This window comes from Chenopodium album, chromosome 25, assembly GCF_948465745.1.
Source record: "Chenopodium album chromosome 25, dcCheAlbu1.1, whole genome shotgun sequence".
NCBI classification, from domain to species: Eukaryota; Viridiplantae; Streptophyta; class Magnoliopsida; order Caryophyllales; family Amaranthaceae; genus Chenopodium; species Chenopodium album.
This window is the reverse complement of record NC_137858.1, coordinates 35,457,701-35,485,103: the sequence shown is the minus strand read 5'-3', so window position 1 is coordinate 35,485,103 and position 27,403 is coordinate 35,457,701. Positions and strand designations below refer to the sequence as shown.

General features: G+C 30.8%; 3 protein-coding genes across 4 annotated transcripts; 1 reads left to right on the top strand and 2 right to left on the bottom strand.

Moving 5' to 3' along the window:
• Window positions 1–3,377: 3,377 nt before the first annotated feature.
• On the top strand, window positions 3,378–6,806 carry LOC145615332 (phosphopantothenoylcysteine decarboxylase HAL3b-like). 2 transcript variants are annotated; one of them, XM_081670400.1, is made up of 4 exons: window positions 3,378–3,928; window positions 5,054–5,201; window positions 5,280–5,430; window positions 6,510–6,806. In XM_081670400.1, exons 2-4 carry the CDS (start codon window positions 5,086–5,088, stop codon window positions 6,516–6,518), a joined length of 276 nt encoding a protein of 91 aa, XP_081526526.1. In that variant the 5' UTR covers window positions 3,378–3,928; window positions 5,054–5,085; the 3' UTR covers window positions 6,519–6,806. The 2 variants fall into 2 exon arrangements, with proteins under 2 accessions (XP_081526526.1, XP_081526525.1); XM_081670399.1 differs by having other exon boundaries at window positions 5,054–5,430.
• Window positions 6,807–14,704: 7,898 nt separating this feature from the next.
• On the bottom strand, window positions 14,705–15,355 carry LOC145614062 (auxin-binding protein ABP19a-like). Its single transcript, XM_081669065.1, has one exon. It carries the CDS (start codon window positions 15,353–15,355, stop codon window positions 14,705–14,707), a length of 651 nt encoding a protein of 216 aa, XP_081525191.1.
• Window positions 15,356–20,837: 5,482 nt separating this feature from the next.
• LOC145613079 (catalase-like) lies at window positions 20,838–25,791 on the bottom strand. Its single transcript, XM_081668135.1, has 8 exons — window positions 25,632–25,791; window positions 25,348–25,444; window positions 23,306–23,583; window positions 22,117–22,893; window positions 21,937–22,026; window positions 21,543–21,610; window positions 21,342–21,435; window positions 20,838–21,229 (listed from the first exon to the last, which is right to left on the bottom strand). The coding sequence occupies exons 1-8, from the start codon at window positions 25,644–25,646 to the stop codon at window positions 21,170–21,172; spliced, it is 1,479 nt and encodes a 492-aa protein (XP_081524261.1). The 5' UTR covers window positions 25,647–25,791; the 3' UTR covers window positions 20,838–21,169.
• Between the last annotated feature and the right edge of the window lie 1,612 nt (window positions 25,792–27,403).

Sequence of the window (27,403 nt, the reverse complement as noted above, 5' to 3'; positions counted from 1 at the left end):
CAAAATGAACTAAACGGGTAGTATTTATACACCCTGAATTACATAGGTAAATATGTCAAAAGAAAATTGGGTTTCATGGTAAGAGTGTCTGTTCCATAAATAGGAGTGCCCACTCCAATGCCAGGAGCACCCGTTCTTTCAATATTGCGCGCCCGCTCCTTTGTCTTCAGAAGAGACCAGAATGCAGCCTAATAGGGAGGAGCACCCGCTTCAATGGTAGGTGTTGTGCGCCTGCTCCTCCAGTTTTAGAATATGGGTAGAATGTCAAAATTGAGGTAGGAGCGCTTGCTCTTGGTAAGGTCCACACCCGCTCCTATTGCTGCAGACAGAAGCAAAATGTAGCCCAAAATAGAAAATGGGTCATGCACACATAAATAACACTCCTTTGTGTGCTTCAAGTGATCTCCCAAGTGACCAAAGTGACAAATTGAGGCTTGAGAGGAAATGGACTAAATCCAAGAGTTTCTAATACAAGGGCAACTGGTTCTTGATCCATGGTGCTTCTAAGTGGGTTTCTTGATCTTGGATCTCTTCCTTAGTAAATATTTTAAAAAAGAGATTGTTGTTGAGATTCTTTTTATGAACAAAAACTTCAAAATGAAAAACTTATATAAAAAAAACGCTACAACACAATTCATTTACGTATTTTTATTGAAAATAGGTGGCTAATCTATGACATGAATGAAGAACATTGATGAACAATATAATTTGAATTTTATGATTTTTTATTATAAGTATAATTTCAAAATTTAATTAATATTATAAAAATATATTTGCATAATTTAAAATTATGTATCTATAAAAAAAACACATGTATTAAAAATAATACATAATATTAATACAATTTTAATACATTATAGACATTAAAAATAATTCTAAATAATGAAGATCAAAATATTAAATACATGCCAATTAGATTTTACCATGTCAGCATATTGTGTGCCTATATTATGAACATTACTCAATACTCTTTATTATAAAGATATTACAAATTTTTCGTAAAAAAAATATTACAAATATATTTGAAATGCATATATTCCAAACTTTAAAGCTAGCATAGGTAATACCATATTACTATACACGTGAAGCACAGTGATTTTAAGCGTCTTATGAAGTTGTGCCAATTCTGCTGAAGATGTTCTGCAAGCGTTTCACTTCCTCAGGACTTATAGCGGAGATTTGCGAAGCTATTTTCTCCGGTAAACTACCACTGAACAATGCGTTGGAAGTAATTTGAAATCCTGGATTTGCCCCATTCAAGGCAACAAATGCTAGAGCCGGAGTTTCACCAACATTTGTTACGAAGTGAAGCAAGTACGGTGGAAATATCACTACATCGCCAGCCTCTAATCTTTTATAATGCGACATTGTTTGCATCAATTATCCCTGCGATTATTCTACCATGTACAAGAACTTGCACTTCTGATGTTCGGTGAGAATGTGCAGGGATAATTCCGCCCACCCCCAAGTCTACCCTTGCCATGGAAAGGCCTAGACCATTTAACCCTGGAAATTGATCCACAAGAGCAAAAGTTACATTGTTTCCGAATAAATTTGTAATGTCTCTTTCACCACGAAATCTGGTGAAAACAAAGTCATTTATAGTGATTGTAGTTGGATCTTTGCAAGGAAATCCTGCAGGCCCCCTAGGAAGACTATGATCTGCAATACAATAATCGGCTTCAATAATAGCATAACTATGAGAAACTGATACAAAAAACATGAAAAAAACGCAAGACTATGCATTTTGAAAGCTAAAGATGACTAGCTAGCTACAATCAACAATCTTGCTAATATATGGTAGTTTTAGATTTTTATTTACGTTATTGCATCTCTTAGCAAAGAAATGGCTTCATATATATATATATATATATAGGATTTTGGTCCACAAAATTATGGAAGTGGCCTGAAAAATACAGCATAGACAAAAATAAAGATTTCCTTTTCAAGACAATTGATCAGTCAACAGTCTTGTTCATGTACAACCATATTATTTATACTACTAATTAACACATCTCCAGTTTAACACGTAAACCATGCAATGCTGGAAGAGATTTCACATGCGTTAGGAAAGCCATTGATATTACATAATTAATAAATATGGGTCTTGATCATACCCGATATTCAGAGAGAGTTCACTGTTGTGCCAGAATTTTCATCCTAAATTCTTATGTTCTACAGGAGGCCAGGTTACAGGTAACAGGTTGGTATAATACAGGTTGATGATAACTGCACAGCTAGCACTCAGGTACCAATAAGCAGGCTAGATATATTCTCAGGGGATATTCCTAAGAATCTTCGAGTAGAAAAGGGTCCAAGATTACTTCCAATGAAAACTTCAAGCAGTCTTGCCGTTGAAGAATACCAATTCAAACATGGAAGAAGAAGACCTGGAGACGTGGAGAGAAAATAGGAACAGTTTTGGCCCTCAACTCCGGATTCCAAGGGATTGAGTGAAATAGCCATTAAGGGCTCATTGGATATTTTGTAGGCTATAAACAGGTGCATATTCATTGTAAAAGGCATCACAAATACAAAAGCCTTACTATTAAGCACAATCCTAGTATTCTAGTCGGAATATTGTCATTCAATTATCAATCTGTAACCTACATTGTAGCCTGTTCAACCGAATTACTTAGTGGATTGGTGGACTCATAGCCACCCGCAGTTTTTACCCTTATTTTTGGGGTTTTCTGCGTCATCATCTCTTGTGTCTTCTTCTCCTCTCCTTTTGTTCGCTTCCTAGATCTTAATTTAGCAACCTTCACCTTCTTAATCTAGCTGTTATTATCGCAACCCAGGTCGAACCTGGTATTCAGTTTTTTGACCAAAACATTCACTACATAAGTTCAAAAGGGTTATATCTCAAAATCATAAGGTGATAAGAGTAGTCACAGTCCAATTAGCTTTATTACATTCACATGTGCTCTGTAGGAAAGCTCACTACGTTTCAACACTAGCTCCCCATTACATATGAGGTCTTTTTAATTTGGGGAGGTCTTTTTAATTTGGGAGCATGTAATGTTTCATGGGGGCAGATAGAGTGCATTATTACACTCTTCCTCACATATATAAGTTGGCTTAGAGTATATTAGAACCATTGTAGGTAATTACTCTTCTTCGTTCCAATTGGTTTTACTATGGAACATTCTTGGACCGAGTTTCACTACTACATTTTTTATCAAATGCAACGCCCAAAATTAGGCTATTGCAACGGCTATATAAGTTACCGTGGCATCAGCATGGTCTAATGCAATAGTTGTTTAAGATCAGGGTCTAACGCAACAGCTAAGAATTAGCCGTTGTAATAGGTCTGTCTATTACAACGCTCACTATCTTACTATTTATACCATTTAAATGTAAAAGGGATTATTTCGTTCTCGATCTGTACGACCCTTTCTCTCTCCTCCATTCTACCCATTCTCTCTCCTCTATCTTCCTCCACCTAGCAGCGCCCCCTGATTGATGCTCGAAATTTTGTCAATTTTAATTCTAGCTAAACCACACCATTCATTTTCACTTCATCATACTCCGCCATTCTCTCTTTCCTTTTTCCCTTTGAAGCGGCAAAAACTCTAACCCTCAAGGCCCCAATTTGATATGAGAACGATTGAAATTTCGGTTGTTTTATCCTTTGTTGTATTTCAATCTTAGTCTTCGGTGTCAAATTTGCTTTAATTTTATCAAGAGAGCTTTTATCAATTTAATTGCGCTTGATTTAAATTCACTATCTACGAATTTTGGGCTATTTTTCATTAATTTCTCGGTGAACTGGTGTTAAAGGAACTGTTTTGTGCATTGTAAAGCAAATTACGGGTACTGGATATGTTTTTTTATTACCAATGTTAATATTTAATTGAAGATCGTATATTTGCAGGTCTGTTTTGGCTCTTCCATGTCGTCAATCAAGCATAGGGAAAGCATCAAGGTAGTCTTCAACTTCTCAGGAATGTCTTTAATTTTTTGTAAAGGGTCTCAAGGCAATTGAATATGGGTCAATAATGCAAAATAAATAAATACTATGGATTAGTGGAGGATAGATACTAAGATAGTAAGATTGATGTATAGTAATTCCTTTTGTTGTTAATGGAGAGTATTTATGGCTAGAATTTCAATGTAATGAACAATAGTTATCTATGGACTTATTGAATCCAAAATAACACGGTCTATTGATTAAAGACTTTGTAAGTATTCCTTTTGTCATTATTACTATCTATTCCTTTTGTCATTATTACTGGGGTATTTGTAAGTATTGTCTGGTTTTTGTCATACATAATTCTCAACTGATGCTACTCAGTTTTGGCTAAGTCTTTTCCTTGCTAGTTATTTTCAAATGGCTGGTGATTGTCTATATGTCTGTTGCATAGTCTGGTTTTCTTAGAATAATTAATCAATGTTCTGTAGTCTGGTTTTCTTAGAATAATTAATCAATGTGAGTTTTGCTAGTTTGATTGAGAGAAAGAGAACGATTAAGGTGAGTAATCTTCATGATACACTTCCTGATCTACAGTCTTATCGCGGTACTACATTTTTTTTATTATCAATTTTATGGTTTCTTGCGTTTTTGTTTAAATTTTCGAGTTTTCATTTTTCCAGATTCTGCTCAAATTTTTTAGTCTTTACTATTTAATTAATCTGAATGTATTGGACACATTGCTATTAGTTGTTCAATTCTGCATAATGTCGTGTATATGTGTTAAAATATTAGATCATAATGTCTAAATGAAAACCTGATCCAACCCCAATAGAGAGGTAAGAACCAGGATTAATTTCCTCAATGATTACCTTGCAAGGAAGAAGGAATTCTTGAGAAACTCTGATAAAACTGATCAATTCGGATACACAAAAATGACATTAGTTCACTGGTTCAATCTTTAGTTGGTTTTTTAAGTTGTTCCAATCTTTGGATGGTTCAAGTAATCTGATTCTGAAATGTGGTAGCTTGTAATCTTCTCATTTTATTGCATCTGTTAGTTTTATTAGCTGCATTAAATAGGACAGAATGAAGTACGCTGTTTTGATTTGGGACTTTATGGCTATGGATATATCTCAGATTTTTGAACAGAGCTGGCTTGTTCTTTGGTCATGGCACAAGGAGAGCATGTTACTACTCACATAGAACCTGTACAGGCTAATGACACACCTAGGAGACCAAGGATCCTTCTAGCTGCAAGTGGAAGTGTTGCTGCGATCAAGTTTGGGTACCTCTGTTATTGCTTTTCTGAATGGGCTGATGTAAAAGCAGTGACATCTAAATCTTCATTGCATTTTATTGACAGCGTGACAATTCCAGAAGATCTGATGTTGTACACAGATGAGGATGAATGGTCTAGTTGGAGTAAAATAGGTGGCAATGTCCTTCACATTGAGCTTTGCAGGTGGGCTGACATCATGGTTATTGCCCCTCTTTCTGCAAATACACTTGGCAAGGTAATTCAACTCTTTCCATTATGTATCATCTCATTCATCCGGTCACGTTTCTCACTTTTCTCATTCAAGATTTAGATATGCCATTTGCGGAAATGTCAATTCACTCTTTTAGGTTAAGCACTAATACATTAACCTCACTTCATAAAAAGATGAGCATTACCTCAGTTAGCACTCATTACGGATTAGAGAGAATGTATATTCACTTTTTTTAAAAAAATCTTGCATCCACATTGTCACTTTCTAAAGGCTGTTAGGCTACTTCTATCATGACTTCAGACTTTTTGAGTCATAACACTACATAATTTGAACGTAATCAGTCCAGCTATCTCCCTCTCTCATAAATTATAAGTATTTTAGGTTGATAAACATGCAAGTTAAAATGGACTGTATATGATGATTTGCTGGGAAAGTCAATGTCTCAAACTCAACCTTGTGTATCTGATAAAAATATATGGATATATGAAGGCATTCTGAAATTTTATGGAAATTAATCCTTCTTATAAATTCGAATTTGTTATGGTGAGGTGAAACTGATCTCTCTGTTTCTTGTAATATATTATGGGGACAACAATGACTTGCATGTTATGCAAATGTTATTCTGTGAAATTTATCTAGTTTTTGTGACTTGTATGTACATTCACTAATGTCGTGAAATTTATCTAGTTTTTATGAAAGTTCTGGTAAGTTTGACTTATATTTTTTTGGTTACAAAGGCCTCATCAAGGAGTGTACTATACTTGTATCTTCGTCTGCATTGGGCTTTTTGCTAATCAATTTTAATCTCTCTTTTTAATGTATTTTATCTATTGCGAACACGCCTGCTTTTAGTGTGATTGGTTTTTTTTGCTATATATGTCTATCTGCTCTCGTCTGAGATATAATGTGATGAAGATTACCTTCTTAATTAAGTGAAAGAACCTTTCTTACAAAAAAAAAAAAGTGAAAGAACCTTATAATGAACTTTGTATATCTAATTAATCTTTGCAATTGTTCAACTCAAGTTCCTTTCCATTTTTTTTTTTTAGTGCTCGATTTTTCTATAATCTTATTTTGATTTGTTTGTGTGTTTTGTTTACTAGGGGATCTAGATCTGGATATGTGTAAACAATAGTAGAGGTGGATACTGAAGCTCAAGAAGATGCTTCCTGAATTGGTCCCAAATTGCTTTACTTGAGAAATTGGAGAAGCAGGAGAAAGAAATGATGATACAGTCCAAAAAATGGTAGAAAATATTGTTTGGGGGACAATATGATTTAGTTTAAACTTTTAATTGTTTTATCTAAGTTTAACAAGTGATAAATTAATTTTTTAATATTCCTTATAGATAACAATGTACAAACATTTAATTTATAATAATAAAATTCAATTTTTTTTAATTTAATTGTATTATTATTATTATTATTATTATTATTATTATTGATTTACTAATTGTTATTATACTGGAATTAGGTATATGCATTGTATAGCATTAGGTATAGGGAACCGTGGCAATAGGTATATTGAATCGTGGCATTAGGCATATGAAACCGTGGCATTAGGTATTATAGCTAATGCCACGGCAATAATGGTGTCGTTGCATTAGGTATCGATCTAACGCCACGGATCATTGATACCGTGGCATTAGGTATCATATGTCGTTGCATTAGACCTACTGCAACGCCAGCAGATGCCACAGTACATAGCCGTTGCATTAGGCCTAATGCCACGGATTTTGACGTCTAATACAACGGATTTGAGGGTTGCAATAGGTCAAAAATGTAGTAGTGTAATTTACTAACCTCCTCCTTATTTGGGTTGCCTTATTAGCCTTCACATTATCATAAAATCTTATAATAAGCTAATGAGAGAGAGAATTAAAAAAAAAAAAAATAGTAGTGAGTTTATATAATATTTAAATGTAATTGTGTTGCCAAAAAAATGAATAACACTTTTTTTGTAAAAAAAATAAAATGAAAATTACTCTGTATATCTGATAAATGTAACACTTTTTTTTTTTAAAAGAAAAAAAGGGAGTAGATGTTAATTAAAAATTGTAAATTAAAAAATTTGATTTGATTTAAGACCAAACTTTTAAGAGGTTTTGGCTTCAAATTTTCTCGACTTGGAGACTAGAGTGTTTTCTTCAGTTTGATCCGGTTCAGTCCGATCTATTTTTTCTATACCCCTAAGAACGCGTATAAAATACACAAAGACTTTATACGGAGATAGTGAGAAAATATGTCATTCTCCCCGATCTCTTGCTCAGTTTTTCCATTTGATTCATACATGACATATACATAAATTAGGAGGGGACTAGAATCTAAACATCTAGAATTGATCCCCAAATACAAATTAACCCAAAGGGTGAATCGGGTGAAGCACAAAAAAAAAATACACACATTAAAGCCTCATATATATATATATATATATATATATATATATATATATATATATATATATATGATGCAAATTAAAGCCTCATATATAAATGTAAAGTGAAGGGAATCTTCAAATCAACTATTATATATTGCAAATTAAATTACGGTTTTTTTTTTCCTCAACTTATGTAATGGAAAATTTGATTTTTACTACCACTAAAAGCACCACTTTTTTTTTTTTTTTACCTATTTAAGATATTATTTTATTTTACTACTATCAAAAAAAATTTGGCTACCACTTAATGGTTTTCGTTAGGGTTCCGTATCAACTTAGGAAAATATGATTACATGTTATGAAGACTAATATGATTAATGTAATATATTATACGTGTTTTCCTAAATATAAAATTTATGTTAGGAAAATAATAACTTTTAATGGTTACTTTTAAATACTTTTAGGGTAACTTTAACCACCTGTCTTATAATAACTTAATAAAAGTCTACCTTAATCAAGAATTTGTGCAATAATAATACAGTAATTGCACCTTATTAGTTATTGAACGAAAATAAAAAATTGGAAAGATCATATATACGGCATTATTTGATGATTTCTTATGATGCGATTTAAGGTAGTTGCTATTTATTAGTAAAATATATATGTTATAATCAAACCCCCACTCCCAATTATGGGAGAAAATCATTTGTCCCATATTTTATGTCCCACTGGTGTTTCACTAAATATGATTGGTTATTAAAATATATATTTGTCTTTTAAAATTTGAGAAGTGAAACCTTGTAATTATTACAATCAATAATATTAAGTGAAACACAAATTGAACATGAAAAATGGGACAGAGGATTTAAAACCCCCAACTATGGTAAATAGTCAGGGAACGTCGGGATCTGATTTGTTATGAATTTAATATTTCGTCTTTAAAAAAAAGTCTCTTCTGAAATTAAACACGTTTATATAATGGTTATGCAAAAGCAATTAGGATGGTCATTTTCAATTCATTAGAATGGTTATTATTTAAAAGAAATCATGATGGTGTTTACTTGAAAAGATGTAAAGACATCGAAAATTACTGCTCACGTTAAGTTTGAAGTGGTGGAGCGAGTGTAAGCTATATCCGACATGCAAAATAGTTATGATTTTGATTATAAATAGTATTTACAAATCTTTATTATTATTGTAGTAGATGTCGTATGCTATTTATATTGATGATAATATTCTTCTTTCTGTCAAAAAATAAATAAATAAATAAATAAAAAATGATGGTCATTTTCAATTAATTAATTATTTGTGCTAAGGCATGTGAATGATGTGATACATCATTTCGCCACGAAAGATACTTTTTAATAACAAATTCTTAAATGTGGTTGTCTACACATCTTGAGGGTTACTTCTTAAGTGTTAAATGGGTTACTCAGTTAGTGTCACACGAGTTATTTCGGTGGTGTTACAGAGGTCAATATTCAGTTAAAATTTTAGGCATTAGTCAGCCATTAATACAAGAGTTACTCGGTTAATGTTATAGGAGTTATTTTATTCTTGTAAAAGCGGTCACATGGTGTGACAAGCAGCATACAAAACACACCGATATTTTGACATTTTTGGACAAGTGGGGGTAGATATTAGTGAAGGTTTTTTAAACACTACAGAAATTAAGGATTTGGATTTTGTAGCAACCTAGTAAAAAATAAATATTTTGTTTAATTTTTATGATTTATATTAAAAACAAGATTATACTAACTCCGTTTTTTTAGTTGGCAACTTGACACTTTTTTATTACTCCGTATCACGTTTGCTAAGGTACATACTATTTTAACACGGTACGCTAGATATCACTAATTATTGATATTGTTAAATTATAAAAGTGGATATTAATTAATAAACATACATTGAGACGATTCAAATAACATCTTACTATACATAACTATGTTTTATTGTAGCTATAAATCGTCCGTTCCTTAAGTGATTTATTTTCCTATATTCCTAACACAAATGCTAGTGAAAGTGTAGCTTATAAATAGTGTTAAAGTCAAATGGTGTCAACTAATAACATGAAAAAGTACACGCTTAAGGAACGGATGGAAAATGTCAACCACAACTAAAATTAAGGTTTTTACGATCACCACAAATGGTTGCTGAAAATATTTCGACCACGGTCATAACATGGTGGTCGTAATTTACATGGTCGAAAAAATAAAAACATAATTATGATTGAATGACGATTGTAGATTTTATTGCGGCCGTTTATTTATTTTCAACCTTGTAATAAACGGTTGCAAAATTTAGTAATTGCTATCCGATAAGGAGAGGTCGCAAATTTTATTGAATTGTAGTAGTGAACGAAAGCATGAGTTTAATTTAAATTATTAGGAACTCGAAAGTGGAAGGGTCAGAGTGGAGACTTCGTTGGAGTATCACATGAATACTTCATTAAAGATGACGAGATGTTGAGACTTACATAAATCAGATAGATACGTTAATTAAGTTGAAATTAGGGTTCGTTTAGTAGATGGTTGTGAGTTGGGTTGGAGTTTAGCGTGACAACCCTTAGCTATAGAAGAGCTGTCACGTAGAAATTATTATTAAGGGCATGTTCACATTTACTGAACTGAGCTGAACTGAATTGAACTGAACTGATTGGAGCTGAACTGAACTGAACTGAACTGATTGGAACTGAACTGAACTGAACTGAACTGAATTGAGCTGAAATGAATATTTTATGAGAGAGGGAAATTAAGAGCTGAACTGAACTGAACTGAACTGAACTGATTGGAGCTGAACTGATTGGAGCTGAACTGAACTGAAATTAAGTAAATGTGAACAGGCCCTAAGTCGATAAGCATGCAATGAAACGCATTGATTTGCTTGCCTTTATTTCTGAGTCCGATAAGTCAAGGTATTAAGGGTTATTTTATTTTATAAGGGTCAAATATAATGTTTATTTTTTTTTTTTTACAGAAAATATGATGTTAAAATTGGGAGGGATCAAACGCCGGGATTTGTGTGCCAAAATCAACTAAGGGTTTGTTCACATTTACTTAATTTAAGCTCAGTTCAGTTCAACTCTAATTAGTTCAGTTCAGCTCCAATCAGTTCAGTTCAGTTCAATTCAGATCCTAATTTTCCTCTCTCATAAAATATTCATTTCAGCTTAGTTCAGTTCAATTCAGCTCCAATCAGTTCAGTTCAATTCAGTTCAGCTCCAATCAGTTCAGTTCAATTCAGCTCAGTTGAGTAAATGTGAACAGGCCCTAAATTGTGTATTAGCTAGGGTTCAGTTAGTTTAGTAATGGGTTAGCCACCTAAATATCCAGATAAGGCACTATGTGAATTAACAAAAACTTAGATGTCACTACAGAGAGAAAAATTTTGCCCTACCATATGTGGAATTTATAAAAGTTGAATGCTATCATATTGAATTTCACTAAATTCTTAAAATTAGTTTCAATAAAATTAAACTACGTATTTTTTTAGTATATTAGGTGCAGCTACAATGAGTTTGATTGAAATTTATTTTTCTATGTTTAGTACGGAGTATAATATATACAAGTTTTTATTCAAAACTTTTGGGCCCAGCCTCACCAAAAATGGGCCTCTATTTTGGGCAAAAGCCAGCCCAACTCATGATTGCCTTTAGTTATGGACTTAAGAAAAAAAAAAAAAAAAAAAAAAAAAAAAAAAACTAATTAAATACTTTTTGGGAAAAAATAATAAGGCTACAATGGATTTTTTTTTTTTTTTGAATAAGGCTACAATGGATTTTAAACCTTTGTCATGTATCTTTAATAATAAAAAATAAAAAAATAAAAAAAAATCAATTGATATATATTTGCCATTTGTCACAATTAACGTTAATGACTAATAGAGTTAATGGAAAGGGCATGCCATGGTGACATTTTCGTGAAACTACTTATGGATATATGGTGAATTTGAAAATTTTCGTAGGTATTTTATTTGGTGAATAAAGTTAAAAATCAAATTAAAGGTATTTAATCGGTAAAAAAACCTAATTATAAAATACTTTTTTTTTATCATAAACTCACAACTTGGACCTTGACTACTAGAATTCTTTAATTGGAAAATTACCATCATATGCTGATCGTGAATTTACATTGTTTTTAATTTTACCAAATGGTTGATGGTGTAGTGGTGATTGGGATTACACTTAGTAGGGAAGACCCGTGTTCGATCCCCCCGCAACAACAATTGGGAGGGGAATGGAACCTAACCACCAAGAACTGATCCCCAAATCCAGATTAGCTTAAACTATATTTCTAAACTAATTATATTATTTTCATCGATTTTCTTTTATATATATTTATTCTCTAAAATTACTAATGATTATTCATCAAGACTTATTTTTATTGATATCGATATATCTAGCTTAATATGAGTGCACAATACAATGTATGTATTGATCGAGTAAACTAAAGGGATGGAACATATATATTACTTGTAATGATATTTATTACTTTAACTATGTTAATGGGTTTCCCGTAGTCAGTCCCAAGCCTGGATAAGGAGGAGGGTTACGGTAGGTTAGTGACATATAGGCCTTGTTTGGTAATTGGCTTTTAGTTGGCTTTTTGATTGGCTTTTGGCTTTTTCTTTTGGTCAAACAGCCAAAATACTTGCTTGGTAAATGGAAGCCGGCTTTTCCGCCAAAAACAAAAAGCTAGTGTTACTAGCTTTTTGGTTTTGGCTTTTGGCTTTTCATTAAACAAATTACTTTTTATCCTTAATTATTAATTATTAATTATTAATTATTAATTATTAATAATTATTAATTAATAATTAATAATTAATAATTAGTAATTAGTAATTAGTAATTAGTAATTAGTAATTAGTAATTAATAATTAGTAATTAGTAATTAATAATTAATAATTAGTAATTAATAATTAATAATTAATAATTAATAATTAATAATTAGTAATTAATAATTAATAATTAATAATTAATAATTAATAATTAATAATTAATAATTAATAATTAATAATTAATAATTAATAATTAATAATTAATAATTAATAATTAATAATTAATAATTAATAATTAATAATTAATAATTAATAATTAATAATTAATAATTAATAATTAATAATTAATAATTAATAATTAATAATTAATAATTAATAATTAATAATTAATAATTAATAATTAATAATTAATAATTAATAATTAATAATTAATAATTAATAATTAATAATTAATAATTAAAAATTAATAATTAATAATTAATAATTAATAATTATTAATTAATAATTAATACTTATTAATAATTAATAATTAATAATTAATAATTAATAATTAATAATTATCAATCAATAATTAGTAATTAATAATTAATAATTATCAACCAATAATTAGTAATTAATAATTGGTAATTAATTAATAATTAATTATTAATTTGTAGTTAGTAATTGATAATTGATAATTAATAATCAGTAATTAATAATTAATAATTAATAATTATTAATCTATAATTAATAATTAATAATCAGTAATTAATAATTAATAATTAATAATTAGTAATTAGTAATTAATAATAAGTAATCAGTAATCAGTAATTAATAATTAGTAATTAATAATTTATTAATAGTAATTAATAATCAATAATCAATAGTTAATAATTTATAATTAGTAATTCATAATCAATACTTATTAATTAATAATTTATAATTAGTAATTAGTAATAAAAAATTAGTAATTAATAATTTATAATTAGTAATTAATAATCTATTATTAGTAATTAATAATTAATAATTATTATTTAATAATTAGTAAATTAGTAGTTATAAGTACTTAAAAATTAATAGTTAGTACTCCGTAATTAGTAATTATTAGTACTTAATTATTAATAACTAGTAATTAACAATTGTTAGTAATATGTAATTAATATTAAGTGCTTAATAATTAGTAATTAGTACTTAATAACTAGTAGTTTATAATTAATAATAAGTAATTATAAATTAGTAGTTAATATTTTGTATTAGTAATTAATAATTAATAATACTGATAATAAATGTATAAGAATACATAATAATGCCCTTTAAGGTTGTTTTGCATAGTTACAGCCAATATCTAAAAGCTGATTTTACCAAACATGTTTACATACAATAAATAGTCAAACAGCCACTACAAACAGCCAATACTAACAGCCAGTCAAACAAGCCAAGTTAAACAGCCAGCAGCCAACAGCCAACAGCCAATTGCCAAACAAGGCCATAACCAGTGTAAAACTTTTTCACACTTGACATGAGCCATAATGATTGAGAGTAGGATGGGTGACCTACAAAGAAGTGTTTATGTTGGTTCATGTAACCGACCCCACTTATGGGATTAAGATATTCAAGTAGAAGAAGAATGATACTTCGTATATATTACTTTTGCATGATACATGGTCTCCAATCAGTCGTTTAATATAATTATTAATGTTTTGTACGTATATTCGATTATGTATTAATAAAAATTAAAGCGATAGACTTTTAGTAATTATAAAGTCTTTTCTAAAATCTAAATTGGATTCCACAAAACAATGTCTTTTCTAGTATCGATCTTAACTACCAATTACAATCAATATTTTAAAACTTTTACCACGTGAATTGCAAATGTGAAGAACAATTAGAAAGCCACCGGTGTGGGAGTGATATTTGTCTTGTAGAGAATTTTAGGTGTATATATCTTCTATAAATCAAACACTTACACATTACATTATAATAATAAATTATACACGAGATTTGTGCCATGTTTCTTACACATAGGGTACGTACAAAGTAATGTTATAAACATTACTCCTTGTTCTTTATTTTATATACAACTATTACAAATATATATGACACCATATATATAATCCAGACTTTGCAGTAAAAATAGGTGATACCATGCATTTAAAACCCAAAGATATTAATCGTCATATGAAGCTGTGTCAACTCCGCTGAAAATGTTTTGCAAGCGACTTACTTCCTCGGGACTTATAGCGGTGATTTGTGAAGCTATTTTCGCCGGTAAATTACCACCGAACAAGGCAGTGGAAGTAACTTGAAATCCTGGATTTGCCCCATTCAAGGCAACAAATGCTAGAGCCGGAGTTTCACCCACATTCGTTTGGAAGTGAAGCAAGTATTGTGGAAAAATCATTACATCTCCGGCCTCTAATCTTTTATAGTATGCAACATTGTTTGCGTCAATAATCCCTGCAATAATCGTCCCATGTACAAGAACGAGCATTTCTGATGTTCGGTGAGAATGTACAGGGATAATTCCACCTAACCCAAAGTCTAACCTTGCCATGGAAAGGCCTAAACCATTTACGCCTGGAAATTGCTCTACAAAAGCAAAAGTTGCGTTGCTTTGAAATAAATTCGTGGTGTCTTTTTCACCACGAAATCCAGTGAAAACAAAGTCATCTGTAGTGACTTTAGCTGGATCTTTGCAAGCATATCCTGTGGGTCCCATAGGAAGACTACGATCTGCAATACAATAATCGGCTTCAATAATAGCATGACTAAGAGAGATTGAAAGAAAGAAGATGGCAAAAAACAAAAGACTCTTCATTTTGCAAATCTTAAGACAAACTAGCTTAGCTAGAAACAATCTTGCTAATATATGGTAGTTTTAGAGTTGTGATTTACGTTCTTTTATCTCTTTAGCAAAGAAATGGCGTTCTATATATATAGGGCTATGCTGCTCACAAATATGGAAGTAAACTCAAAAAATAAAACAGAATCAAAATTAGAATTAGAAATCTCCCTTTTAAAACGATTGATTAGTCGTGTTCATTTACAAGAGCGTATGATTAGTACTACTGATGATTAACACATCTCCGGTTGAACACGTAAAATATGTTGGATAAAATTTCACATGCATTAAGAAAGTTATTGATCCTAAACTTGTCACAAAATTAATTTAATTGCGACTTAAATATGTTGTTGGGGCTTTTTTGTGAATTAGTACCTTGATTTGATGGAAGTATTAAAAACAGTACCTGAACTCCTTTTTCAAGTGAGACTTTCAAAGTTTAGAGCATTAAGCCATTAAATTTGTTTTCCCACTATAATATGTCTTTTGAACAATGATTTAAACATGATTTTAGTTTAGTAAAAATAAGTTCAATTCAGTAGATGTAATTATAAAAATCAAAACATACATTAAACAACAAACATAATGGTGAATGAGCTTCAACAAAATCAGCCAAATAGAACATGGCAAAATTAGTGCTTGTGAACTTATAATTTGGACACCACCTTTTATGTAATTTATAAACGGATTCTATGGTAGTCATTCGTAAAATGACTACCATTATACTATTTTTTAATTGGCTGGTTTTAATTTATTTTTTAATGTTAAAATTAATTATAAATCATTTATTGAATTTTTAAAATTCATTTATTAATTATGAAATCATTTTTTAAATCTTCCTTATTATTTTACAAAATTTAAAATAAAAAAATATACATAAGTAAAACATTTATAATCAAGACATTTTAAAAAAAAAGTCAATAAGAAGTTAGTATATTGGTGGTAAAAAACAATTTTTAGAATGTTTTTTGGTGGTAACAATTTTTTGATTTTTTTTGGTGGTAAAAGTCAAATTTTCCAATTTTTTTATTAAAAGGGTAAATTTGTAATTTTAGTTTATTTTACGGGCGTTAGTTAGATATTCGCGAGGAAGGATGACTACCATAGAATTTTCATTTACAAATTTATGTATTACTCGTAGTACCTTAGTGTAGTTATTGTACGAATATTTAAAGTGGAAATTTCATGCATAAGGGATACGGCAGTATTATTGGATAATTTCTTACCATGATCTGATCATTCAATTAAGGCTGCTACAAATAGTAAAATATGTTATTAAAAATCTCATGCTCCACACTCAATTATGGTACCTAATTAGTGGACTTTGTTTGTTTGGTTTTTCTTTTTCTTTTTTTCACAAAAATCTCATTATTGTAAACTTTTTAAGAGTTGGTAGCCATTGAGTATCAAGGTAAAACTTCTTTAGAACGAATAGAGACCCAACAACCGATTTCTTTTATTTGGCTGTTTTAAAATAAAAGTCACATTTGTATTTAATTCACATACATCGTTATTAGGATAGTGATTACATAGAAAATTAAGGTAGTCTTTTTTAATTGATTATATAAAATATATTGTGTTTATGTGTGTGATATATTCTGAATTTAAGAATTTGGATTTTGGAACAACCTAGTACAATTGGAAATCATATCTATATTTGATTATTTATGTAAAAACAACATAGTTTGATTGATTTAAAGTGAATACAACAACAGTAACAACAAAATAAATAAATAAATAAAATAAAAATAAAAAATAATAATACTTCCTCCGTTTTATTTATTATTGCACCATAGGGGTTGGGTACAAATATTTTGGTAGTGGAAACAAGTAAGACAGAAAAATGTAAAAATACAAAATTGTCCATGTGTCATATTGATAAACTAAAAAGTAAGTGTGAAAAAACAAGGGTATGTTAGGTATTTGTAGTGTGAACACCAATAATTTTTTCCTAAAGAGGAAATGGTGCAATATTTGTGAAACTTCCTAAAAAGGCAAGTAGTGCAATTATAAAAGAACGGAAGAAGAGGACAAAGTATCTTCAATATTATTTTGCTAAGAGTCCATATATATCCCACACGAGTTATCTCTCCATAAAGAAGAGAATTATGATAACCTATATATATTGGAGACTTCCTCGTTTTGTTATTTGATTTTGATTTTGAAATATGCATTATATTTTTTATCTCAAACAATAAATACCAATCGTGGAATTGGAGAGTCCTCGTTTAGTTATTTGATTTTAATTTTGAAATATGCATCATATTTTGGATCTCAAACAAAAAAAATATCAATCGTGGAAATTAGAAGGTTTCTATAATAAGATACATTGACATAATTTCCATCAACTCTACTTAAAAACAAACATAACAAATAAAGCAAGCCTATTAACTCATTTGTGTAGATAGCTAAATTTTAAGAAAAACGATAGAGATTGGCTATTTGCAACTAGAAGAGCCTAAAAATTAAAAAAGTGTTCGATTCACATGATTTTTATTTATTTGAATTTATTTGATCTTATCTGAACTTATCTCATATGTGAACTTATTTGACCATATTAAACTTACTGTAGTTGTAATTTGAATTTGGATATAACCCTTATCAGAGCTTATTTTTTTTCAACTGGTTTTATTTAAACTTAACTAAACTTATTAAATCTGACATATGTGACTTTTATGCAAGAATGAATGAGTTCTGATTTATTTATTTTTTAAAAAAAAAAATAATAAAAAGAAAATTCTAAAAATTTAGATAAAACTAACTCTCCCTCTCCTACTCCCCCTATTTGTTAAATATTCATTTTATTTTGAAGAAGTAGGGGCTTTTTATTAAAATATATATATATATATATATATATATATATATATATATATATATATATATATATATATATATATATATATATATATATTAACATAATAATAGAGTCATTCAAGTGATAATAACGTGAGTGGGCGACAAAGTTGACAAGTTATTACACCAACTATGATCCTTGTTTGTATCTTCCTTAGTTCACTATGTCATGGCTGCTTTCTTGATCCCGTTTCTCCCATAGTCCCTCTAGTACTCGTCTCTCTTGTCCTGCACAACCGCAAACCCGGCCCTCGAGGATTCACCACCACCACCGCGCCACCAACTTTCCAGGGAAGTGAAGCAAGCGATATAAGGAAACCGATCTAGCTGAATGACAATACAATAATTTAGATCACATGCTACAAGAAGTGTAGTAACAAAAGGTAACATTTCGTACTTAACCTTTCTTATTATCTTCTCGTGTTATGCATAAATTCTCCGTTCTTCTGTCTCGAAGAGCTAATAATATATGTGATAACTAAATCTGAACAATTCTATTATATACATGTTCTAATCTAAGCTAAAACTTGCTAATGAACTAATGATTGTGCCTATGCAACTATATATGAATTGAACTTATAATCTGAATTCATAAATCATGTTACAAATCCCTTTGCTGTTATTTGTCAAGCAATCTAATTCCCAAGTAGATTATATATATACATGGGTGGCGATGTAATAGATTTGTGTGGTGGTATCTATTTTAATTATAATGTTTGTGTATTTTGAGTAGTTATGATACTATATCATATGACTAGTGGCTGATCAAAGAGTCGTAGTGGTTGGGATCTTGGGAAGTCACCAAGATAGATTAGAGGTGTCGATTTGGGTGATTAGGTTGAGTTCGGTGAAAAGTCAATTTCAAATTTGAATCATACTAAGTTACATTGTTCATACAAGTTAAAATCTGAATCGAGTTTTGTTCAGGTTGATTGAGGATAGTTTTTGACAACTTTAAGATAGATATTGTCATTTGATTGCTGGTAAAGTTATTATAGCTGTACTACTACTACTACTACTTCATGTTCATCAATATACCTAAAAAATAAAGTATGTAAATTGAAGCATTAATTGGTAGTAAATTAGGTAACACATTTAAGCAAATAGGTACCTTGGTTGTCACTTGTTTTCGAAAGAGCCCAAATCCGACATTAGCTTGGGAAAGCCCTCAAAAGTCAATAATGATGGTGAAAAAATTATCAGGAGTATTTTGTCCTAATTAAGAGGTCTGATCCTTATACAATTGTATGACCTTTCTTTTGCCTCCTTTTGGCTTAAAAAGAATTGAATTTAGAAGATAATTAAGTATAAAGCTTTTTTTTTTTTTTTTGACACGAAATAAGTATAAACACGTCATAATTTCACAGAACAACATCTCAAGGCTATACTTTTATCCATTATAATTATTTTTTCCTTTTATCATGATTACTACTGTATATCCTTCAAATTCGTAATACAATATATAATCAATTTGAAAAGATGATAGCCTTAAACTTGTACTCGTATTTCTTAATTTCTATGACTTTAATGATGAGAATGAGAGCTTAACAAAACGCAGAATGGTGGATTGGTGGGACCATAAGACCATGACTTATGGAGCTAGTCATGGTCCCAGTGTTGGTCACAAATTGATATAAACAACCATATCCACTGATGCAATAATGCTAAGTTCAGATAACACGGCCAACGCCTGATCATTTTGCTTTAACATGATATATAATAATTTTGAGGGAGACTAAGTAAATTTGTGTCAAAGTAAATTTGGATTTACATAAGAAGGTGTAAACAGTAACCGACACCGTAACATAGTGATAAATTTCTAATATTGCATACTTGCATTTTTGGCCCTGTTTGGTAATACTACCTCCGTGTTTTAATAAGTGTTACAGTTTGACCAAACACACACAATTTTGACCATTAATTTATCTAATTATATAATATAATTAACAGCTTATTGGTAAAAAAAAATAGAATTAACTGATTATTGATATAGTTTTGATTGTATTAGCTGATTTGACTATCTGGTTATATTAGCTGGTTTGACTAACTAGTTGTATATAGCTGAATGTGTAAAAGTGTTTGATAATTAGCTGTTAATTGTTAGTTATTTTAGTGTAGTTAATAGCCAAAAAGCTAATTGTTCAATAAGCTCATTTCAAAAAGCTCTTATAATGAGCTTTTTGTAAAAATCTCTTTTAATAAGATATTCGCCAAACACCCAATTTAGCTTTTTTAAATAGTACTCAAACCTCTAATATGGCACAAAAAGCTAAAAGCTCTTTAAAAAAAACTCTTTACCAAACATGGCCTTTAATTACATATTCCTTTCGTTCCTAAAACAGCTTGGGATAACAAAACAAAATAAGGGGAAAAAAAAAAATTGACTTTGGTAAAACGATGGTGATAAATTGAAGTACACAAATTTATTTTGGGGATAACAAAAAATGGAAGCGTACAAATAAGTGAAAATAGAAGATTAGTGGGAATGAAATCTCCATTTTAACAAACTAGTATCTTTCGAAAATTTTCACTAGCATTTTAAAGTTGGATCCAAGTAAATATCCCAACAAAAACAACGACCTACAAAAATTAAATAAGCTGCAGATAAAATGAAGATACAAGTACTGACTTGTGTTCATAGATAAGACTTATAATATTCGCGCTCCGTAGCAGATACAGAACCATGTTTAGTAATCCAATATGGTTACACATCAATAATAGTAGAAATCAAAACGAGATTACAGGACACAAGCTCATTGTACTGCAAGTCTGTAACACAGAACAACAGAAACTTATAGAAAAAACTTATGTTCTATGATCCGATTACTGACAGTTTATAAGTATTTAACAAAGTAAATAGATAATACAATTTTTTGCAATGCAATCCTCATCTCGATCTCCCCATATATAACAATCATGTATTCATGTTGACCATCTTTACATGGTCGGTCTCACATTAAGTCGGCTTGCAACTTTCATACCCAGAGATTTGTCGGCCTGTAGTAATAATACAGATTGCAAAGAAAAGCGTTATTCATATTCGATATATAGTATTGCAGAAAGAATTGCAGCTATGGCAAATAGTAATTTGAAATAATTGGACACTTACCTGAGTCCAGTATGAAACCCAGATACTGCGTATCTCATGAGTGACACGAGGGTCGGATAAAGCATCAACCACTCTGCAGATAAATCTCTCTTGCCTGGATGCACCATGAGACGGATATATGAGCACACAAACAATACACATATCAAAAGAAAGCCAAAAATAAGAATGAATTCTGCAAGTGCAGCTAGGAAAGAGTTCAACCTGGCTGGGTCCATTGATCTGTATCGCTCTCCAGGCTGCTTGAAGTTGTTTTCCTTTGTAATGATTTGCTGCATTAATAGGATAACAGTATAGTCCATCAGATTTTCATTGAGTTAATATTCATTTCTAAACCCAAATCATCAAAATAATATGATTAAATTAACCCAAAGTAGAGAGGTCATGAGCACTCATGTCAGAGAATTTAGAAATTACTGGTGTTCTTTAAATTAACCTCCCAGCAGTTGGTGCATTATAGGTTTAGAATTCTTCAATTCTAACCAACTGCTAAAATATGAGATACTAATATGGAGTCTTATCCTTTCCAAGCAAGTATAACTGAATATATAAGCATGAAGCATCCACAAACAAGCAGCAGACAATTAAAAGAACTAACCCTTTCACGCCTTCCATTCAAAATATTTGCAGGAATGGGGTATCTCTCAGCGTGACGAACGGGATCATATCTTGATGGAAAGTAGTCCACCTGAGAAAAAACATAAAGTAAGAAATTGGAGCAAAAAAATAAGCAGAAATATTACTAGCAAGAAACAGAAACTAAGACTGCAGCAAATACCTCCTCATCTCTGTGCATAAAGTTCATGGAACCATCATAGTGATTGTTGTGGTGAGCACACTTGGGAGCGTTGACTGGAAGTTGCAGGTAGTTGGGACCAAGCCTGTGCCTTTGGGTGTCAGCATATGAGAAAATTCGAGTCTGAAGCAGCTTGTCATCTGAGTAGTGGACCCCAGGAACAACAATAGCAGGACAAAAAGCCAGCTGCTCATTTTCTGCAAAGAAGTTGTCAATGTTCTTGTTCAAGACCATACGACCCACTGGCTGAAGAGGCAAAATGTCCTCAGGCCATGTTTTGGTAACATCTAGGGGGTCAAAGTCGAATTTATCTTCATCAGCTGGGTCAATTGTCTGGACGAACAGCTTCCATTCAGGGTAGTTTCCAGCAGCAATTGAGTCAGTAAGATCCTGAGTAGCATGGCTGTGGTTAGCTCCTCCAACTTTAACGCATTCATCCTCCAACAGGCACTTAACTCCACAAGTTGGCTTCCAGTGGAACTTCACATAGTATGCTTTGCCAGCCTTGTTGACCAGAGTATATGTGTTAACACCAGAGCCTTCCATGTGTCTGTAGTTTGCAGGAACACCAATATCATCAAAGAGGAAAGTGAACATGTGTAAACTCTCGGGATGGTGAGAGAAGAAATCCATGATCCTCCAGTTCTCTTGAATGTGGGTTTTAGGATTGGGCTTGAGAGCATGCACCATATCAGGGAATTTCATACCATCACGAATGAAAAACACAGGGAAATTGTTCCCCACTAGATCAAAGTTACCCTGTGATTAACAGAATATTAGAATATAATATAAGCTGTTGAGCAAAAAACGAGACTAAAGCTTCAGCATCAAAACAAATCTAAAAAGATTTATGATCTAGTCATGATAAGAGCTGAACAACCACAACGCTAAATCAGTGAGCTACATACAGCAAAGAGGTTATATTCAGCATTATGGACAAGTCCACCTTTCCAGGTACTTTTTAAAGTATTGTATTTGAAACTAGAAAAGCTTCGTAAATTTTAATGACCACGAGCGTATAAAATAAACTAGGTAGATGGCATAATTCCATAAGTATCAGCATATAGTAGATATTAACAGCGTAGTAAGTGTTATAATGCGACCAACCCCCACCAAGAATGGAAAAATTAACACAATAAGGCCATAATAATTTGGTAGAGTTGGCCCTTACCTCTCTGGTGTAGAACTTCACAGCAAAACCACGAGGGTCCCTGAGGGTTTCAGGACTACCACGTTCATGAATAACAGTAGAGAACCGAACGATCACAGGTGTCTGGACACCAGGAGCACGCAGGAAATCAGCACATGTGAGGTGTGTAATATCATGAGTAACTTCAAAAAATCCCTTAGCACTCGCTCCCCTGGCATGAACAACACGTTCTGGTATACGCTCTCGGTCAAAGTTAGCAAGCTTTTCCACAAGATGATAGTCCTCCAAAAGAATGGGGCCTGTTCAGAAAGTATACATCAGCATAGCCCATACCCATTACAGACATCCTCTGTAAACTATGTCATCACAGTACGAATACATCACTAATGTGCTGCGGTAAAAAAAATAAAAATAAAAAATAAAAAATAAAATGGGAAAAAGTAGAAGTGCCTAGTTGAAAAGGCTGATAGCAGTTTCACTCAGCTACTTATCCCAATTGAGGTATTTGGCTATGTTGGTTTTGAGGACTAGGTAGTGTACCTAAATAACTAATGAAGCTTGATTAAAACTAAATACAGGGCACACATTTCTTTATAATTCTATCTCGAATTCCCTTTATGTTGTTTCAAAAGTCCAATAAAGTTGAGCAGAACATAGCCTTATTACTGGTTAAGTATACAAGTCTTCTCATGTTATTGTGGATCCAACAAATAACTCTACCATGCATTTTAGCAATCACTAAATTCACTATTACTTCGATTGGCTAAAACTAATTTGCATCTAGTAATACAGTCAATTGAAATAAAAACATTTGGAAAAGTTGACCACTTTGTAAGTTGCAGAACATGTTCTGACATATATGCCTAAAATGAGATCTAGTCTCAGAGAGGTCAAATAGTATCTTTAAGCTTAGAAATCAAAACATTGCACTATATATATTTTTTTTACTTGCTCAACTTTTTGTCTCATTTCCTAACTTTTTGTTATCCAACATTAAGCATGAGATGCACAAATTACATATGGCAAAGAATTGAACTCACTTTTGTTAAGTAACTTAATGGAGTTGCTTTATAGTTAAAAATGACAACTACTAAATCCATCTTTCGATAACTCACATATCCTTAGACCTCCTTTACACTGATCACACTTAGTGACTCCGGGAACTTAACACCTTCTCTCCCTCTTCAATAGCCTTTTCTTGGTAACAGCATTGTCATCACATTTCTTCCCTCACTTCTGTCCACCAAACTCATGACTCATATCTATGTATCCCAACTACTTTAATTCTTTCACTGTTAAGTACGCAACCATTAACAAACTCATCTAGGTCTCCTAATTAAGTTTTGCAATTAGTAATAGAGCAGGAAGATATCAACAGCTCGTAATAACTTTGATTTAAAGAAGTCAATAGCAACCAAGAAACAATGGCATCCATTATAAGTATGCAACAAATTAAGCTAAAATTGCACTTCGTATAAACTATCTTTGTTTTCTTGTTCTCCTTTATTACGTAAAACTGATTTGCTTCTTGTAGAACCTTACACCCTATTATGATATCTACCTAGTTGTTGGTACAGTACTTAATTTCTATAATTCTCAGTATGATGAAAAAACTAACTTTCATTCCGTATTTGTGAGTACTTCTACAATTTGAATTCATGTAATTTAAGCTTACATTTGTTATTATTATTTTTGAAAATAATTTAAGCTTTACATCTAACTGTGATTTCAATTAAAATTTTCAAAAAATTACTTTCCACAAATTCTTGCGATTCCCACCAATTTGAACAGGTTTCAACAATTTCAAACAAATACCAATTTCGTACCATTCATATTGATTCAACTAACTTAGATGAATAGTTTTAAATAATCACAATTTTTTTTAAAAAAAAACAAAAAATCCTAAAATTGAAACTCGGATGCTAAAATCATCAAAAACAAAAGCAATCAACTCAATCTAAAGAAAGATATAGCTAAAAGCAAAAATAACCAGTCTAAACTAATAATTAATCTTTAATAAAAAATAAATCAATACAAAAATATATCAATAGAAAAGAAATAACCTCTGTTGCCAACAGTCAAAGAAGAGTTGTTGTTCCAAACAGGTGCACCAGAATTTGTGGTGAAGTGCGATGAATTGTGCGCACTTGATGGCCGAAACTACAAATTCAAATTCAATCAAACAACAAATTCAAAATCAAAATCAATCTTAAAATCAAACAAATTCAATCAAACATGAAATTCAACAAAATGAAAATCAAAATCAAAATAAATACTCCAAATACAATTAATCAATGAAACAGAAAGCGTCTGAAATGGAGTATTGAAGCAGTAATTGAGTGATAACCTTGTAAGGATCCATGGCGGTAGAGAGAGAAAGGAAGAGTTGATCTTGCAGAGGAGAGAGAAAGAGATAGAGATGAAGGAGAAGGTAATGTGGTGAACACACAAATTTTAATTAGGAAAATAAAAATAAGGGGTGTATGGTGTATAAATATATAAATAAGTGTGACGTAAAATGAGTCAGAGCTGGATAATATTGATAAGGAAGAGTGAAATTATTTTATTTTCTGAAATAAATATATCCGAAATTATCGTCGCCGCTACTAAATTTCTGAATAATAATCTGACAAGTTAGCTGCTACTCATTTTGGAATAATAAGACAGATCGAGGCCTATTAATAAGGGGTTGTTATTACTTTCCCCTCACGATTTTATCATTTTGGATTAGCTTATGTTTAGTTTTCGTAATCTTCATTATCTGATCTGGTCTTAATTTATATTCCTCCGTTTTTAAATATTTGAAGTTGGTAAAAGGTAAATTGGAGGATGGAAAATCAAAAGGTAATAAATATAATTACATTGGGTCACACTAATTGAGAGAAATGAAATAAATATTGTAAAAGTTTTCCAAATAAAGAAATGAATCAAGTATTTAAAAACGGCCAAAAATAAAAAGTGGTGTCAAAACAATGGGAGTATGTATTACATTAGTATGGGTATGTTTCATTTGATTAGCTGTTAACATATTTTTATTTAATTCGTATTAAATTTTTGTTATTTTGTGTTTTTTTTTTATTTTTTTATCGAGTATTATATTTTACGTTTATTTGGTTTAGAGTATAATGATATTTTTCTATTACTCTATAATAATCTGATTTATATTAAATTTGATCTAATTTAAATTTTTTATAATAAAAATATGTTAACCATAACAATGATATATAGAAGTTAAAAAATGATAAACTGAGAATAAGCTGAATATCGAAAATTTAATTACATCAATCTACACATGTTGAAATCCCCTTAAAAAGAAACAAATTGATTGATAAGAATTATCAAAATTCAAAAACAAGTACCATAAAGAAAACAAACATCCATTATATTTTTGAATGTATGTTACACCAAAATACATTACTAAGACTAACGGTGGTTATCAGAGGTTTAATTTACTAGTTACACCAAATTCTATTACATCACTTTGACCACTTTAAGCTAATCTCATAATGTTTTGCAATAAGAAAATATACAAGTGAAGTGATGCTAGAATATATGTTATTTGTTATTGGTCTAGTAGTTTAATTTTGACAAAATTGATTTCCAAATAAAATTAAAATATTTGGAAAAAAAAAATTAATTGAGGTTTTGTGCTCTAAAGACCCCAATAGTGTTTTTTCTATAGAACAGAGTATTTTGTATATTTTATATTCACAAAACTTTTTTATTTATTTATTTATTTATTTATTTTCTATTTTGACAATAAATTAGTTTGACAGAAAAAAAAAATATGAGAACATCGAGGAGGATGTTTCCATTGGGCCCCAAGGCATTGAGCCATGGAGGTTTATCAGGAAATCTCTGCCAAAAATACTAAGAAGAAAACGAGAGCCACTTATCACTCATTGTTAGAACTAAAATGAACCATTACACTAACTCCACGTAAAACAATGTTGTGTGAATTGTGTGCAAATTTGACAACTTATTTTTGGAAGTTGTTGCTGACTAGTGTGAAACCTTGAATATACCCAACTGATAAGATTTTTTATAATCACAATGGGCCTTCCTTTGTGTGAGCTTAGCCACACACTCAACACCACTCGTTATTAGACAGACATGTTT

Excerpts from the sequence above, each read along its gene's own strand:
- LOC145615332 (XM_081670399.1), top strand. The coding sequence starts at position 5,086 with ATGGCACAAGGAGAGCATGTTACTACTCACATAGAACCTGTACAGGCT.
- LOC145614062 (XM_081669065.1), bottom strand. The coding sequence starts at position 15,355 with ATGAAGAGTCTTTTGTTTTTTGCCATCTTCTTTCTTTCAATCTCTCTT.
- LOC145613079 (XM_081668135.1), bottom strand. Across the intron at positions 21,611-21,936 it reads TGAATGGAAGGCGTGAAAGG|CAAATCATTACAAAGGAAAA; the intron begins GTTAGTTCTTTT and ends CTATTAATGCAG. Across the intron at positions 21,436-21,542 it reads AGATCAATGGACCCAGCCAG|GCAAGAGAGATTTATCTGCA; the intron begins GTTGAACTCTTT and ends TGGTGCATCCAG.